The 18,446-nt window shown below is 37.8% G+C and overlaps 2 protein-coding genes across 2 annotated transcripts; both read left to right on the top strand.

The window, feature by feature from the left end:
* The first annotated feature begins 381 nt into the window (after window positions 1–381).
* On the top strand, window positions 382–3,818 carry LOC113340360 (UDP-glucose 4-epimerase GEPI48-like). The gene is made up of 9 exons (XM_026585567.1): window positions 382–693; window positions 1,864–1,913; window positions 2,039–2,174; window positions 2,350–2,451; window positions 2,539–2,766; window positions 2,855–2,933; window positions 3,070–3,152; window positions 3,237–3,328; window positions 3,413–3,818. The coding sequence occupies exons 1-9, from the start codon at window positions 505–507 to the stop codon at window positions 3,501–3,503; spliced, it is 1,050 nt and encodes a 349-aa protein (XP_026441352.1). The 5' UTR covers window positions 382–504; the 3' UTR covers window positions 3,504–3,818.
* Window positions 3,819–4,437: 619 nt separating this feature from the next.
* Window positions 4,438–9,227, top strand: LOC113339988 (dynamin-related protein 5A). Its single transcript, XM_026585205.1, has 16 exons — window positions 4,438–4,675; window positions 4,816–4,879; window positions 4,981–5,085; window positions 5,191–5,292; window positions 5,518–5,568; window positions 5,706–5,767; window positions 6,367–6,457; window positions 6,603–6,667; window positions 6,880–7,074; window positions 7,251–7,370; window positions 7,510–7,580; window positions 7,707–7,932; window positions 8,016–8,066; window positions 8,213–8,441; window positions 8,637–8,776; window positions 8,926–9,227. Exons 1-16 carry the CDS (start codon window positions 4,547–4,549, stop codon window positions 9,052–9,054), a joined length of 1,830 nt encoding a protein of 609 aa, XP_026440990.1. The 5' UTR covers window positions 4,438–4,546; the 3' UTR covers window positions 9,055–9,227.
* The last annotated feature ends 9,219 nt before the right edge of the window (window positions 9,228–18,446 follow it).

Below are 18,446 nucleotides of genomic sequence, written 5' to 3'. Positions count from 1 at the left end.
CTGCTAGTACTTTCGAGTCAAACAATATAAAATGGCGAGTCGAGTCAGATCCGGAAATGTTAGGATTATAGAAAACCTGTAAAATCTGGTCAGATGTGTGCCCAACAAGTTAGATATACAGACGTACGTGCTTGACCCAAATATTTTCTATACACCATAAAACGTTGAGTCAGATTCAGATTCAATAGATAATAGCAATTAAATTCCAACAAGTAACCTACCTCCCACAATAAATCCGGAGAGATCGTCATGAACTTCCTGGCGCAAATATTAATGCAAATCCAAAGGAGAATCACAAGACTTTCACGATCTGATGAGAGAAAAGAACGGAATAAAGTGACCAGTTATTTGCCACACAATTACTTAACCCCCAAACCTAAAAGAAGCTTTATTGCTTTTTCATTAAAAAAAAAGTCTCATAACTTTATTCCCCTATCACCACCACCGTTTTGCCCTCAACTTCCATTCTTCTTCTCCATAGAATTCTTACCGCACAGAGTTTTAATGGAGAAGAAGAGTATTTTGGTTACGGGTGGTGCTGGGTATATCGGGAGTCATACAGTTTTGCAGCTTCTCCTTGGCGGATATAAAGTTGTGGTGATTGATAATGTTGATAACTCTTCTGAGGTTTCTTTGGATAGGGTTAAAGAACTTGCTGGTCATGAATTTGCTGCCAATCTCTCTTTTCACAAGGTACGTATGCATATATTTCATGTTTTTGGGTTTTTGTAGAAGTTGTATACCAAGATTTTGATCACGCATATCGTCTAGCATGAACAGAATTGTAAAATAAAAGAGTAGTTAGTTTTTCATGATCTCAACCACAACCCTTATGAGCGCGGTAGCTGAGAGTAAAAGGGGCGAAAACAGAATTACCGCACTAACAATTTTCAGGTAAATTTTGTGCTTCGATACTCAAGCATTCTTAATCTAGGAGCATAAGAATCAACCTCTGAGACAGAGGTGTAAAACGTGCCGGTCCGGTACAGCTCGGCACACGAAGTCACGTGCTTCACGTGTAACGTGCTGGGCTGTGCCAACGATTTAAACGTGTTGTGTCGTGTTGGGCTTTACTAGTCAAAAGCTAGACACAGCACAGCCCACAAGCACATCACGTAACGTGATGTGCCGTGCTGTGTCGTACTGGCACACGTGCTATAAAAAATTTGAGGTCACTTAATGGTATGCATTAAGTCGGACATTATCACGATATCTAAATAGACAACATGTGAATTAATGTTCTAGTCAAGTATATATAGGTAATGACATTATAACAACGATATTTCCAAATATTTAGGTATTATATCTGTTGTTATAAAAATAAGCAGGTATAAAAGGTCAAAAACTGGAAAGAATAGTAACTCTTTTGTAAAATATACACAAAATGTGATGTATTATACCTTATTATATTATGTATTTGTGCATGCTATGACGTACTTTCTTAACGTGTTGTGTTGGGCTGGGCCATGTGCTAATCCGTGCCGCGTGCTGTGCTGGGATACTGTGCCCATTAGTCAAACCCAGCACGTCCCATTTAACTAACGTGATGTAGCGTGCTGGGCTAAGTCACGTGCTGGGATGGGCTGGGTTCAATTTTTAGCGTGCTGGGCTGTGCTCGTGCTGACACAGCCCAATTTACACCTCTACGCTGAGAGATATATAACTGCGTATATTCTATTGTTTTATCGAATACAGCGAGCAACGGAAAAGCCCAATTTAGGAGATATTGAAAGTAAATGTATAACACTAGGATTTGTAAGGAGTCAGATGGGCAACTGACATCGTTTGCCCCTTGCCTAGATCATATGGAGTGACTACCTATGTTAGTTCATAATACCAATTTGTCTTTAACATATTTTGCAGATTGATCTCCGTGACAAACCAGCACTGGAGAAATTATTTTCATCCACAAGGTGTCTTTTTTTTTTTTTTTTTTTTTTTTTGGAAATTAAAGAGTTTATTCAGAAGTTAATTTGCACTTATTTTTTGATGTTTTTAATGTTTATTTTTGATGTTATGAATTTGCATTGCATTACAGTTTTGAAGCTGTCATTCACTTTGCTGGCTTGAAAGCAGTTGGTGAAAGTGTGCAGAAACCATTGCTTTACTATAACAACAATATTATTGGAACCCAATATCTCTTAGAAGTCATGGAAGCTCATGGCTGTAAAAAGGTATTGCTGCACATTCCACATTTTATACAAGATTTTTGAAGTGAATTTCTTATTTCGCCAAAATGTTTTTGTACGCGTACTTGTTGCTATTATGTGTTCTTGCATTCCGTTCTCATTGTAGCCTGAAAGAATTCGAATAGGTCATACTTTTTTTTTGGATTTTTGGTTATTTCAGCTTGTATTTTCGTCATCAGCGACAGTTTATGGGTGGCCAAAGGAAGTTCCATGTACAGAAGAGTTTCCCCTATCTGCAACAAATCCATACGGGCGAACAAAGGTATATTTTAGATTAGCGCGACATGCAACACTAATAGATGCAGAGTTAATCCAGTAAGAGCTCACCATAGTGCATCTCATTCTGCAGCTTTTCATTGAAGAGATTTGCCGTGATCTCTATAATTCAGACAATGAATGGAGAATCATATTGCTCAGATATTTCAACCCGGTTGGAGCTCATCCTAGTGGTCGCATAGGTGAAGATCCTCGTGGTATCCCTAACAATCTCATGCCCTTTGTACAACAAGTTGCCGTAGGAAGGAGACCTGCACTTACTGTATATGGAACTGACTACTCAACAAAGGATGGCACAGGGGTATGTCTCTGAAAACTATTGAATCGGTTAAAGACATTACATCTTTATATACGGGAATCTTACTGTTCAATGCTACTCGTGATTCCAGGTTCGCGATTACATTCATGTGGTTGACTTAGCGGACGGGCATATCGCAGCAGTAAATAAGCTGTCTGACGCTAATATGGGTTTGTAATCCTACTTGACGTTACACGACTTGGTCTCTTGCAGGGATATGTTGAAACATTAAGCATTATCCATACAAATTGTTTCGGAATTTGTATATATGGAATTGCATTCACACTCATAGTGATTGAATGACAGGTTGTGATGTGTACAACTTGGGAACTGGCAAGGGGACATCAGTTTTAGAAATGGTTTCTGCATTTGAGAAAGCTTCAGGAAAGGTACTTCCAGTGTTCAGTTTTTCGTATTTTTCTTGTTTTCGATCATTTTCCTTTTGTTGTTGAAATCGCACTATTGTGTTTCAGAAAATCCCATTGGTTATGGCTGAGCGTCGTCCAGGTGATTCTGAGGTTGTTTATGGATCAACTGTCAAGGCAGAGCGCGAACTGAAATGGAGGTACTTATTTTACCTTTCTGCAACTACAATGACTTGCAAAGACAAACAAACGCGATGGTAAATAACATTTCATGGGTTTTGCAGCGCCAAATTTGGAGTGGATGAGATGTGCAGGGATCAATGGAACTGGGCTAGCAAGAATCCTTACGGCTACGGTTCTCCTGATTCGGCTTGAGTTCATAATCAAAATTTTATATCCAAATACTATATATAACTCCTCTTTTGTTATAGCAACATATAAATGATCCATTTCTTATATGACACGTGTGATTTTTTACTGAACAAACGATAATAGTTTCATAAAATCATTCATGGGATGAAATGATACATATACAAGAATGCATTACCATTTTAACATCATGCAAGCGGATTTGCGCGCACCGAAATGAGTTGTATTGATTTCACCCAAGGAGCTTACAGCTTGTTGGTTTGCACCTGACTCAGCTAACTCTGACTCAGACTCTGATAAATACGTATGTTTCTTTGTGTCTTTTTTTGTTTCTTTTTTTCTAATTTTTTAATCTCATTCCAATGTTCTCTGATAAATACGTATGTTTCTTTGTGTCTTTTTTTGTTTTTTTGTTTTTCTAATTTTTTAATCTCATTCCAATGTTAACAAGTTTAGAATTCCTGTTGCTAGTATCGTTACTGAAATTTTTTAACACCGTTACCTTATACAATATTTGGATCCGACTTACTACCCTAAAATATGATTTCCCCATTGTGTTTCCACGGTAATTTTTATCTCCCATGATAAATTTTAACAGCATTGTCCTACCATTCCACAATGATTTTTATTTTTGTCTTCCACGGTAATTTTTGATCAGCATTGTCCTACCATTCTGCTTTCGTTTTAAGTTTTTAACTTTGATCAGCATCGTGCTTTTCAATAACCAAATAAAACTCACCAAGGAGAGAAAAATTCAAAATAAACCGATAATTATTCTAAACTACATCTCAAACGCATCAAACATGCTACATGCTCATCTCCACCCACACATCTTGTTGACTCAAAAACCCCCACAAAAGTTGACTACGCGTGGACCCCACAGTCAACGTATACAACACACGACATCCAGCTGATAAAAGATGTTTGTTGCTGTTTCAATTTTCAAAACAAATTTCACTTCTCCTCTCGATTTCAAATTCTCTCTCTCTGTTAGAAATTCCAGAGACGAAGAAGAAGAAGAAAACCCTAGAAGAAATCAAGTAATCGGAATGGAGAATTTGATATCACTAGTAAACAAATTACAGAGAGCATGTACAGCTTTAGGTGATCATGGTGAAGAATCTGCATTACCAACGTTATGGGATTCTCTCCCCGCTATTGCCGTCGTCGGTGGTCAGGTATGGATGAACATCCTTCTCTTTCAATCGATCCGTGTCTAGATCGATCTCTGATGATTTCAGATTTGGCTGATTTTGAATCGGTTGAGTTAGGTTTTGTTTTTACTAATTTGGTTGAAATTTGGGATTTATTGAAATAGAGTTCTGGGAAATCCTCAGTGTTGGAGAGTATTGTTGGAAAGGATTTCTTGCCTCGTGGATCTGGTAACTAATTTATTGAAATTTGATGTTTGGAGTTTGATTTTAGTTTTAGATTTTTGTTGTGAGATTTTGGACTGATAAGGGGAATGTGGTGGTGATTACAGGGATTGTGACTAGGAGACCTCTTGTGCTACAGCTACATAAGATTGATGAAGGAAGAGAGTATGCAGAGTTTATGCATCTTCCTAGAAAGAGATTCACTGATTTTGGTAATTTTACTAGATCTCCAAACGCAAATGTTGGTTAGGTAGTTATGATATTTGTTTGCCTGTTCTATTTTTTTATTAATTTGTTCTCTATCTTATGTGTGCTAGCTGCTGTGAGGAAGGAGATTGGAGATGAGACTGATCGAGAGACAGGGCGTGGCAAGGGAATTTCTAGTGTTCCTATTCATCTTAGTATTTACTCTCCAAATGGTAAGGTTTTTAAGTTTGGTTACTGTTTTTTGTTTGTTTATGAAATAGACTAGATATTTCAACTGAGACTATACAAATACAACGTGATACATCTGTGCCCTTGTTTTTATTCTTCTGTGAGAAGTGGTGCCTTAAGTTTGAATACCTAAAATGATGACGAGTTTGTAGCTGTTGCTTCTTTGGTCATCTGGCTCATCTCTGTTGTTGTTTTTTGAACCTCCGCAGTTGTGAATTTGACCCTGATCGATCTTCCTGGATTGACAAAAGTTGCCATTGGTAAGTTTCATTTACTTTTCTTTAGGTTTCAGTTGTGGAATGATGCCCACAGTACTGTTGCTGTAATATTTAATGTACTATTATTCAACTTATTTTCTTACTATGAAATTAACTGACTGGTAAACCTGGGACTGTAGATGGTCAATCTGATAGCATCGTTGCGGACATTGAGAACATGGTTCGCTCATTTATTGAGAAGGTATATATCCTATAACCCATAAAATCATCTTATTACAGTGCTGAAGTTCTTTTGTGTATATTCTTAGGTTTATTTGAATTTTATGAGATATTGTGGTCCATGTTCGTCTTTTATGAGCTCTAGGCACTGGAGCTGTTACCTATTCAGTACCATGATTTCTAGAATGAAATGTAGGTATCTAAAGTTAGCTATGCCACTGACATTAGTAAAACCCTTGACAAGAAATCCCTTATAAGTATACCGGGAGTAAATTTTTGGAACACATCATTTTGATATCTCACTGTATAGGTAATGTAATTGTTTTTCATTGTTCATGTTTCTTTTCCACACAATTCGGTGTGAAATATAGAGTCATGAGCATTATTCCAAACCTAGTGAAGGTTCGCTGTCCTTCATGAATGGTTTACTGTAAATGTAAGTTTGCATGGTTTGGTCATTAGACTATGATTACTACATATTGCGGACCTCTTTATTAGACCATGCTTTGGTTGTTAGACTGTGATTTCCTACATATTGAGGACCTATTTATTAGACAATGGTTTGGTCACTAGTAAAGAGATTTTTTCTTTAATTTGATTTCGTTCTCCTTTACCCTGCAGCCCAATTGTTTGATTCTAGCAGTTTCACCTGCCAATCAAGATTTGGCCACCTCTGATGCTATCAAAATTTCTCGTGATGTAGACCCGAAAGGTGAGCTTTTGTTACTCCATTTGGTCCAGATTCCTGGAGCTCTTTAGAGATCCCCTTATCCAATACAGTTTATCACAATTTCATGTTTAGGTAAACTCCATTTTGGCAGTTCCTTACTCTTAGTATATCTCTTTGCATTTCTTAGGGGAAAGAACATTTGGAGTCTTGACAAAGATTGATCTCATGGATAAGGGCACCGATGCTGTTGATGTAAGTTGATTACTTCCCCACAGTTCTTAGTGATCATCTGAAAATTTGTCCTATCGTCAGATATATCCTTGATCTTTATTCGTATTCAAACTACGGAGTGGAAGATATGTTCTGAATATGAATGTATGATTCAGTGTATTGGCTAAGAATTTGAAGTTTATATATTGGTTGAGAGGGTGATGTCTTTGACTGACATTCTTTGGGTTCTCCAGATATTGGAAGGCAAATCATATCGCCTACAGTTCCCTTGGATTGGTGTTGTTAATCGCTCCCAAGCCGATATTAACAAGAGTGTTGACATGATCGCTGCTCGTCGCAGAGAGAGGGAGTATTTTGCAAGTACCCCTGAGTACAGGCATCTTGCTCATAGAATGGGTTCTGAGCATCTAGGAAAGATGCTTTCGAAGGTAACTTTTCTTTTCTTCTTCTGTATTATCATGCACAGTTTCTGGAACAGATCAGAGGGACAATCGCTTGATTTTCTTTTCTTGAGTTGTCTGGCTATCCCTAAAATTATATTTAGTTATCTATGAGCTTTGGTTTATTTCATACTCAAATTGATGCATAATGGTCGATTTTGCAGCACTTGGAAACTGTAATCAAGTCCCGCATCCCAGGCCTCCAGTCGCTAATTAATAAAAGTATTGCTGAACTAGAGGCGGAATTGAGTCGTTTTGGCAAGCCTGTTGCTACTGATGCTGGAGTAAGTCTAGCTCATATCTCAGTCTTCCATTCAGAGTCTATTGTCTTTAGTCTTCAATATGCACTTATGAGCAAATATGCACTCAGTTATGGAGATTTGCCGTCTTTTGGCCGAATTCGCTAATTGTGATTTTTTGCAGGGTAAATTGTACTCAATTATGGAGATTTGTCGTCTTTTTGATGGAATTTACAAAGAACATCTTGACGGCATGTATGTAGCTGTAGTTGGCCTTTAATTTCTGGGTTTTTGAATTTTCTCATGACTGTACAGTGCACATCAGTTTATCTTTTTAAAATGGTACTTAATCTTTTGTTTGATATTTTCTTATGCCTGTAGACGCCCAGGTGGTGATAAAATCTACAATGTTTTCGACAATCAACTTCCTGCAGCTTTAAAAAGATTGCAATTTGACAAGCAACTCGCTATGGAGAACGTAAGAAAGCTGATTACTGAAGCAGATGGTTACCAACCACATCTTATCGCTCCTGAACAAGGATATCGCCGTCTCATTGAATCTTCTCTAATTACTATCAGAGGTCCTGCAGAGGCAGCAGTTGATGCGGTATACCTTCCTTTAACTCACTGCCTATATTCCCTGATGCACTATTGAACTTCTGCTTATAAGTTATGTTGTTATGATTACAGGTTCATAGTTTACTGAAGGACCTTGTGCATAAGGCTGTCAGTGAGACTGTGGTAAGTTCCTACTGGTTCCTGTTTCTTCATCCGCAATGAACTTATATATCAATAAAAGGTTGACTATGTCGCTTCTATATGTAATCTTTTAATTCAGAGCATTAAGAATTGTAGAAACTTATCATTTTTGTTACTGTTGTATGCAGGAGCTAAAGCAGTACCCTGGTCTCAGAGTGGAGGTTACCAATGCAGCTGTTGAATCCTTGGAAAGAATGAGGGATGAAAGTAAGAAAGCAACTCTTAAATTGGTTGACATGGAGTCTAGTTACCTCACTGTTGATTTCTTCCGAAAGCTTCCGCAAGATATTGAGAAGGGTGGAAATCCCACACATTCAATTTTTGATCGATATAATGATTCATATCTTCGCCGGATAGGTAACTAACACATACCCATTATCTCGTCATGTAGAAAAGGTCAATTGTGCTTATTGATGCTGAAATTAGGAACGCTTAAATGACTCAGTGTGCATTTTCTAGCTTCATATACTTGTCCTTGTTGCAATAGAAATATTAAGTTCTTCTCTAGTACTCATCTTGTGTGTTACTTTCCTGTCTTGTGAAATTCAACAGGATCAAATGTCTTGTCTTATGTCAACATGGTATGTGGGAGTTTGCGAAACTCTATTCCTAAATCCATTGTTTATTGTCAAGTCCGTGAGGCCAAACGCTCACTACTCGACCATTTCTTCACAGAATTGGGATCCAAGGATGTAAGTACTGATGGTTATCTGTTGTACTTTTAATTCTTCAAACCCTAGTCAGAATCACCCATCTGATCTTAATTCTTGCAAGTGTGCCATTTGTTTATATGGTGAAAGATTTTTTTAATTGATATCACTGTAAAAAAATTTGATGGCAGACAAAGCAATTATCAGGATTGTTGAATGAAGATCCAGCAATAATGGAACGTCGAATTGCTCTTGGGAAAAGGTTGGAATTATACAGAAGTGCACAAGCAGAGATCGATGCAGTTGCCTGGGCCAAGTAAAGAGAGTAAACGCAGATTACATTTTGTACCTTAGTGTTTGTGATTTACAGTTTAGTTCAGAAAAACACTAGTAGTGCTAAAATAGTGTCTTGCTATAATTACACGTATTTGTGAACTCTTTCTAAACTTTATACGAAGTTTATAAATGTGATTTTGCAAGGGTTTTTCATTTATTCAGCCCACAAAATTATCGTACTTGGCCAATTTAGTTGTTCAGATTTGTTACAAGTTCTAAAAGAAGGGCGATAGTTGGTCTTCGCTATAAGTATGTGTGATCTTTAGTTGGTCTGCATTGCTGAGGTGATGTCGAATTTCTCTGATCATGTTCCTCATGTACCAAGGTGCTTTTTGTTGGTGGTTTATCCTGTCGTTGATAAATTGCACCAGTGTACTGGACCCCGTTCCGTACCAGTCGTATTTTCAATCATGCTTGCATCTTGCTGAAATTAGAAAAGCCCATGTTTCTGCTGTGAGTGATGATGTTATGCCTATTGGTGCTGTTGCTACCGCTGATGGTGTACCAGGTGTTATTGTGGGTGTATTGTTGGTAGATGTAGTTGAGCCCATTTGTATTCCTGTGATCGTAGCAGTGCTATTTGAAATATCAGTATAGGCATGTATACGGCACAATCAAATATGCGTAAATGTGAAACATCAGGCTTATATCCAGTTACCAACTGGTGCGCAGAAAATGGTTAGCTAACAGTGGGTCTAAAACAAATAAGTAATGCTGCATGCAATATGGCATACACCTAGACAGTAATAGGCAGGTTGGAGCGCATGACCAATGCCCTAGCTATCATTTGTAACCTTTTGATGGTGGTTTTTGCGAGACCATTTTGAGTGTGTACATGGGGTACGGGATGCTCTACCACAATTCCATTAGACATACAGAAATTATCAAATCCTTTAGATGTGAATTCTCCAGCATTATCGAGTCTGATAGACTTGATTGGATAATCGGGGTGGTGAGCCCTTAATCGTATAATTTGTGCTAGGAGCTTTGGAAATGCAGCATTTCTTGTGGACAACAATGCAACGTGTGACCAACGGGTCGAAGCATCAACCAGAACCATAAAATACATGAATGGTCTGCATTCTGGATGTATAGGTCCACAAATATCACCTTGTATTATTTGTAAAAATGGAGTATTTTGTTTGGTATCTTTAGCATAGGATGGCCTCGATCCTGTCTTTGCTAAAAAACAAGCTTTGCAGAATGAGCGATGTGCCTTCGATAAGGACAACGAATAAGAATAGGACAGGGGGTGCGCTTCAATTACATTGGAAGACGAAGGTTGCGCTTCTCTTACTTTAGAAGGTATAAAATGTGCATCATTTACTTTAGAATGCACATTGTTACTCTGCATAGTAATAATCTTTTGTCCCATTTTCTTTTTCAATCGAAAGAAAGGATGTTCGTGTGAGTTCTTCAAGACACGGATTATCATATCACGACCTCGGTTCCCTAGTTGATCGTGCCAAAGATTATATAAGGCACTGGCCAACAGTTCATCGTTGGCAACCACGTGGGATTCAATAATCCTAATAGTGATGATATACAATCCACTAGAGTGACTCATTAGTTTCTCTAAGATGCGCTTCCTTCCGCATTCACTAGAGGTCACATATATGTACTCAATTCCATTTTCACAGTGAGTTTCCAAGTGATAACCATTTGCACGGATATCCTTGAAACTTAACAAAGTGCGATGAGCTCTTGGTGCATATAAAGCTTCTGTGACTTTAATCATTGTGTCGTTTGAAAACAAGAATTGAGCAGTACCTTGCCCAATTATTAGTTGCGATGATCCAATCTTCGTAGTCGTAGATGTATTATAAGGAGTAAAATCTACAAGTAATTGTCTATTTCTTAGGATAGTGTGGGTGGTTGCACTATCAACTAAACATTCAATTTCTCCTGGAGACATTCCTACAAGTACATTAGGCAAGAATGTTACAAACTAAGAAAAATGAACAATCAATCTCATTTTCTTTAGAGAAATTTGTTCTACTAGAATGGCGTCCTTTCCATTCTAATTTACATGTTGAACAACAAATTATCATAAAAAAAAAGTAAAATTCTATAAAACTTAATAGAAAATAAGTACTTATAGATAATCCATACACATAACATAAAGATGGTAAAAACATGTTCAGCAACAGTAAAACCTACTCAAACTATTAAACAAACGATAGTCTAAGATAACATAAAAACTTCAAAGAATCTATAGGCAAACAGAGTCTAGCAATCCATAAAACAAGAAACTAAGTTCTTAGGCCCAAGCAAAATCAGGCACATCCATGGTTGGGGAAAAGTCCTCATTGCCCAGGAAGTATGAAATTGTGAGGTTGACGTCAGGGGTCACATCATTTTCTTCCATATAGTGAGCCTGTTGTTCGATAGTTTCCCGGTACTATTTGTAGCTCGCAGCTACATTGGCATTCTCCTTGTAATGCTTGTAACAATGTCCGGTGATTCCTGATTGGGCTGTCGTAGGCTCAACAAATTAATAAATATATTTCCCACCAATTAACTGGTAATCTAGCGGTAGTAAGAGATCGTTCCCACAGAGAGCTGTGTAATTGATAGGTTATTTGATCAGCAAGACAAAGTAAATAATAAAGGGGGTTTTTGGTTTTAAGATTAATAAAAATAGAATAATAAAAGAAAGAGATGATCAATGAATCCTTCGCCGTTACCAAGCGATAGATGGATTAGTATACTTATCTATCATTTGTAAGAATCATTCATCACCAACCGTAGAATAACATCTAGATCAGTGTTATCTCCAAAACTCCTTTTATCACTGGATATGGAAGTTATCACCTACCAGATTCTATTCAACGAACTACCAAGTAGTAGATCACTCAAGGTTTAATCCAATCGAACGCCTTAATCTTTGTGAATTTAGGTTGATCCCAGTAGTTAAACTCTTGGATCAAGGTTTACTTGCTGGTGTTGTCTTCACACATGATTGCTCCACAGAATCCCTCTGTAAGGTTTCGCGATTTTACTTGTGTAGAGAGTTAATCGACGATTACTTATCTCATAATTTCTACTACCAATAGAACAATCAATAGACTAATCTAGCGTGCATACGATTATGTTGATGTATTAAATACGAAGTTCAAAAGATAAACATTATAATTTGTATTGTGTTCCTTAACACTATGTCTAACTAGAGTATAAACATTCACAGCTTCGCAGTTATCTTTTCAATATGCACGACTTGAAAGATACGTAAGGGAATGAAACAGTTCAAGTCAAATATTACTAACCTCAAGAGAAAGGATGATGCCGTCACTATACTTCCTTACTTCTTTACATTCTTCAAGTTTTCACGTAATACTTGTAAGTCTCATATCCTAATACTTTCAAGCTAAACTAAGTTGACTCTAGTATATAATCAAGCGACTCTTTAAATGAGTTTTGATTCACTGAAATATGACAACCAAACTTGACATACCAACGCTTGGTGGGTTCAACCGAGCTATGCTCAAACACCAGCCGATCATGTTTTGTGCACATCAAAGATTATGAACCCAAATAAAAATCTTCTTTGTCTTCGAATCATCCTAGATCTTCAATAAACACCTGCACACAACAACTTGAATTTCTTGTGATGAATCACGCACATAACGGAGTCTGTTAATAACGGATTATCACAAGACGTCGTTAGATGTAACAACAGTTCTAAAGATCCTGTCGATATTTCGGTCTAGTTTGAGTGAATATTATATCAGAAGAGAAGATTCTCAAGCATAAACAAACTAGGTTCAATCAAAGTTCAACAACCGTTAGTCAATCAAACCAAATCGAAAACTAATAATACTGCAATTATCTAGTTTCCCACCAACGGTACTCTTAGAGCTTCTCAATCCCAAAGAAGTCTTTAAAATAGCTAGACGGACCCACTACACGGTGGATAGAGATGTGTGCTAAATATCTAGACAGAAATAACCGCTAAACAGTTGATCATATCGTGTAATTTTTTTTTTATTATTGTTTTTAGAAAGGCCATCTATAGCATTTATTAAGAGTAACAAAAGTGTTTTACACAGAATTGGTTGATAGCCTAGCTATTATTATTATTATTATTATTATTTATTTATTTTTATGAAAGTTATTATTATTAATCAAAATCAATATTACAAGAGATGGTGGGTAGCCTAGCAACAAGTTGGGCACCAACACCTTTTGAATAACGATTCCTAGCCTATGAAAAAGAGAATTGCCTATCTTAAAGTTGGCATCATGTCCGGCCATGAAAAATAAAAGAAAAATAAAAACAAAAAAACAAAAAAACAAAAAAATAATTACAGTCCCAAATAAAAAAAAAGAAAAAGAAAAAGAAAATAAATAAAAATTATTACAATCCCAAATAAATAATTAAATTAATTATTACAAGCCCGAATTTGAATTTAAATGAGGCCCAAGTGGGTTAACTCATGGGTTAGGCTTACTTGTTTTTTGGAGGGAAGCCCAAAAATAGGCTTTTAGTCCCCTTTTAGTTGCACAGCCCAGTTGGGCTTTATGATCGTCCTAAGCAGCTCACGTCCAAGCCCAGCAGCAATTGAAGTGACTCAGCAACACAGGCCCAGCAGAATCTGCAGCGAAGCCCAGCAGCAAAGGCAAGCCCAGGAGCAGAAGTTGCAAGCCCAGAGAAATTGAGGTTACTAAGCCCAGCTCAGTTGGATCAGAGCCCAGCAGCAGAGGGTGCACAAGCCCAGTTGACAGCTTCAGTTGGCAGCCCAGTTGGCTTGGCAACAGCAACAGCAACAGCAGCAGTAGCAGCAGCAGGCTTTGGCTTGGCAGCAGCAACAGCAGCAGCAGCTCAGGAAACAGCAGATGGCAGCACCACTCCCCGGCAGCGGCGCCAAAAACTTGGTGTGACAGGCAAAGACACACAGAAGCTTGCAAGTATACAAGGTCAAGTTATAGAATGGAAGGAAAGCAGGGGAAAGTCCACAGGGAGTGGGAGCATACAAGAAGTTTTCCTAAGCTAGCAAATGATGTAAAACAAGATACAATTTCACAATGTTATAGTGGCAGTGAAACAAAGAAGGCAAATGGCATGAACCAAGGCTGCAAGGTAAAGCAAAGAAAACAGCTAAGAAAACAGCAAGGTAAAGCAGCTAAGAACCAAGGCTTGGAAGCCAATGGCAGAGGTGAGTTTGTGCACTGACTTCAGTGCACAAAAGGCTTCAAAATGCAAGAAAAAAAAGGCAAGAAAATAAACTGAACTGAAAGCACACAGAACTGAACTTGAGTGACTGAAAAAAAAGGAATTTTGGCTAAGCTAAGGCTTAGATTCCACCTGGTGTCCTAATCAGATAGCATATTCCTAGGTTGAGTTGAGTCCAATGCATACAATAGAAAGGAAAGAAAAACAGCTTGCTAACAGAAATACCCCTAGTATTGACTGTCTTTTGACAGCACAACCAATCACAAGCAATCATAACACTGCTTTCTTCCCAATGCGCAAGAAAATCAAACATATGGCATCCTATCCTAGCAATCTACCATTTGACAGTGCACCAAGGCTTCATCAGAGCCTTAGCTTGTTGCTAATTAGCTCATACTACACATGTTACAAACACAAGCATTCATCATGCAAAATAATTCAAACATAACATACACACAACAATCAACTGTAACTGCATAAGAAGACTGAAATTGGAATTGCATAATAATTTGGTTTTAATTCTCTACTGGCTAGTCCAGAGAGCATCCCCCCTAATTCACAACCCTTACACCTATTTATACCCAAAAACAAAATCCCCAAAAATCAGGACTACATCAGTCCAATTAGGGTTTGGTGAAAATACAAAATAAATCAAATAAAATCCTACCTAACTATGATAACAACCCTAATAGACTAACCCATGCTTCAATTAGACGTACAATTGATTTCCCCAAAAAATTCCCAAATCAGAAAAATTAGGGTTCTTATAAAAAATTACTAAAATTTACCTAATCACTGTTGACACTGGTGGATGTCGACCCATGCCTCCAATCCTTCTCCTGATGCTTCTCTTGTTCTTCCCATGCCCTAATTGCTTTTCTAGCTCATCTATTTCATCAATTTCTCTTCTAGGGTTCCTGTGAGAGGAAAAGATCGAGGAATTGATGTTATAGAAAGCTAGAGGAGTAGGGGAATGATGGCTCGAATGGTGATGGGTGAATGATTTGGGGGGGAGAAGATGGTGGAGTGATTTGGGGGGAGCGTCACTGTTGCAGAAGAGGGGAAGAAGATGGATTCGATGGTTTTGGGAGAAGGGTGTGTTTGGCTAATGGGTGTAGGGTTCGGTCGCTATGGTGTGTAGCGGGATCATCGAGTTAGATGTTTGGCGAATCTCGACCGTGGGATATGGAGATGAAAGATCAATCTGATGGTGAGATGAAGTGGATCCTGTAGCGACCGTTGGATTATACAATACAACAAAATTAACGACACCAGATGGAGTTAGGTGTTGTAGTGTTTTGCAGGGACTTCAGATTTTGATGCACGATGAAGAAGCGACCATTGGATGATGAGATGGATCCAATCTAACGGCTGAGAATGGAGGCGGGTATGGATATAGAAAATGGGTTTGGGTAAGGGTTTTGGGCCTTGGGTATGCCAAGCCCATATCTTCCTTAAGAACAATTCTTCCTTCTTGAGCCCATTTCCAGCTTTTTGGACGTGCGCTCCATTCTTTGCGGCTTCCTTGCGTAATTCCTCCCGACTTTTCACTACTTTTCTGCTCTATTCCGCTCCGCAATTCATCCAGACTTTATTTATTACCTAAAAATGCAAAATTAAGTAAGAAAAATATTTATTCTTGAAAACAATGAAAATACAGAATATGGGAAAATGTAGAATTAATGCACAAAAGATGAGTTAAAATGCCAACAAAAAGGGATAAATATATACAATATTTGGCACTCATCAAATACCCCCAAACCTGAATTTTACTTGTCCTCAAGTAAAACAAAACTAAGGAAATCCTAACTATACCACTGTCGCTGGTCTCTCGAATGCATTTAGCGTATGCACTAAGCCTTTTAAACCACTAAGTGTCCCTAGTGGACGAGTTGAAGTCTCGTGAAGGTTTACCAGAGGTGTACCTACAAACCTAGGACAAAATATAAGCTCAGATTCCATCAAATGTGACATGTGCAAAACAGTTTAAGCTCACAGCAAAATGGAGATGTCAATCTAGCTATCAAAGGCACAATCCTAGCACTGATAACAAAAAAACATGTGATAAGAGTGTAAAGTGTATCTACACATGTGTAAAGAAAGATCTGAAGTTATGACTACTAATCACCAAGAGATAGTTTCTCAGGCTAAGAACCAAGGTCGAAATCTAGCTAGCTGTCCGGACTTTACGAGAATTGTGAATGAGTTGGAGGTATTTCACAATTACTCGCGTTGTACATCAATGGCATACACCCTCCTTGCTTATTACAATGAAACAACAAAGATGACTTTACATGACTCTTATTTACATTGACTATTCTCTTTTATTTTTGGAACAAGAGATGATGGAATTGATAAATACTTGATTTTTTTTTGTATTTTTTGATTTTTTTTTTTTTTCATCACAAGGAAACACTTTTGATACAAATACAAAAGGAAACAAAAATTACATGACACTTTGCAAGAGGTAGCCCTTTTTGATGCACCCAGTTAAATTCGATGGTTGTCTTTCTTAATGTAACCTCCACCTTCTATCCCAACCAACCAAAGAACAAGCTAGTCAAGTTTCGTTCAGTATTCTAAAGTGATTGGCAATCGTAACTTCCTATCAAACACCTTGAAGATCGAGGCCATACATGTATTGGTAGATCGTGCGCGTGCAAATTTCTTATCACTATGTGAATTGTGCTAGAATCAGGGTGCCTAAATATCTAGACTAAGACTCCTAATAATTACATATTTGCACAAGAGTCAACATTTCAAGGTAAATGAGCTCCATTTTTATGATTTTTTTAATTTTTTTACTTTTTTATTTTGATTTTTCAATTTTTTAATTTTTAATTTTTTTTTTTTTTTTTTCAAAAAGAAGAAGGAGTTCGTTTTCAATTATAGCATATTATCGTGGTATCTACTCTATACCCCCAAACCTAAACTAAACATTGTCCTCAATGTTTCAAAATATGGAAAGAATTAAAATGCAACATATGGAAAGGGACATGCTGAGTAGAGTAAAAGGAGAGAGAATACCCGATTGTACGGCGAAAGCTCGATTGAAACTCCGTTATTCAAGGCAAAAATCCATCATATTAGGAGTCACAATGGATGAGCACAATATATACAAAAGGAAATTTAACTAACACATTATCTACAAGAAAATTTTGGTTTTTAATGGGATTGGACTTTTTGGAAAAAAAAATTGGTTTTGTTGGGAAACATTTGGTTTTGATGGGAAAACGAAAAATTTTGGTTTTTAGGGAAAGAGTGGACCAGTTTAGTCCACATAGACTGGGTCCTCCAGGTTGGTTGTTTCAATGTCGGGTGGAAATGGCTCAAGGAATGGCTTTAATCTCTGCCCGTTGACTTTGAAAACGTTCTTGTTGGAGACATCCTCCAGCTCTACAGCTCCATGAGGAAAAACTGTGCGTACTAGGTACGGACCCTTCCATCTGGAACGCAGTTTTCCTGGAAAAAGATGTAATCGGGAGTCATACAGCAAGACTTTCTGACCAGGAGTGAAGGATTTGCGCAGAATACGCTTATCATGAAATATCTTCATCTTTTGCTTGTACAGCTTGGCACTGTCATAAGCCTTATTTCTCAATTCTTCCAACTCGTTGAGTTGAAGTTTCCGTTGAATTCCAGCTTCGTCCAGAGAGAAGTTCAGCTCTTTGATTGCCTAGTAGGCACGATGTTCTAATTCCACAGGTAGATGGCACGGCTTTCCATACACTAGACGATAGGGGGACATGCCAATTGGTGTTTTATAAGCTGTTCTATAGGCCCACAAAGCATCATTCAATCTCAATGACCAATCTTTCCTGGACGGGTTGACCGTCTTCTCCAGAATGTGCTTAATCTCCCTATTAGACACTTCCACTTGTCCACTAGTCTGAGGGTGGTACGGAGTAGAAACCTTGTGAGTTATGCCATACTTGCGTACTAAAGACTCAAAGTACTTGTTACGAAAATGTGAACCGCCGTCACTGATGATAGCTCTAGGGGTACCAAAACGTGCAAATATGTTTTCCTTTAGAAATGAAAGTACCACCTTGTGGTCATTTGTTCTGGTTGCTATGGCTTCTACCCACTTAGAAACGTAATCAACTGCGACTAGGATGTACAACTTGCTGTCAGACATGGGAAATGGACCCATGAAGTCTATCCCCCAAACATCAAAAATCTCCACAATCAAAATGGGGTTCA

The sequence above is a fragment of the Papaver somniferum genome, unplaced genomic scaffold (assembly GCF_003573695.1).
Source record: "Papaver somniferum cultivar HN1 unplaced genomic scaffold, ASM357369v1 unplaced-scaffold_21, whole genome shotgun sequence".
Classification (NCBI taxonomy): Eukaryota; Viridiplantae; Streptophyta; class Magnoliopsida; order Ranunculales; family Papaveraceae; genus Papaver; species Papaver somniferum.
This window is presented reverse-complemented; position numbering and strand designations above follow the sequence as displayed.

Excerpts from the sequence above, each read along its gene's own strand:
- LOC113340360 (XM_026585567.1), top strand. The coding sequence starts at position 505 with ATGGAGAAGAAGAGTATTTTGGTTACGGGTGGTGCTGGGTATATCGGG. Across the intron at positions 694-1,863 it reads CCAATCTCTCTTTTCACAAG|ATTGATCTCCGTGACAAACC; the intron begins GTACGTATGCAT and ends CATATTTTGCAG. Across the intron at positions 1,914-2,038 it reads AAATTATTTTCATCCACAAG|TTTTGAAGCTGTCATTCACT; the intron begins GTGTCTTTTTTT and ends ATTGCATTACAG.
- LOC113339988 (XM_026585205.1), top strand. The coding sequence starts at position 4,547 with ATGGAGAATTTGATATCACTAGTAAACAAATTACAGAGAGCATGTACA. Across the intron at positions 5,768-6,366 it reads TTCGCTCATTTATTGAGAAG|CCCAATTGTTTGATTCTAGC; the intron begins GTATATATCCTA and ends TTTACCCTGCAG. Across the intron at positions 7,581-7,706 it reads AAAGAACATCTTGACGGCAT|ACGCCCAGGTGGTGATAAAA; the intron begins GTATGTAGCTGT and ends TTATGCCTGTAG.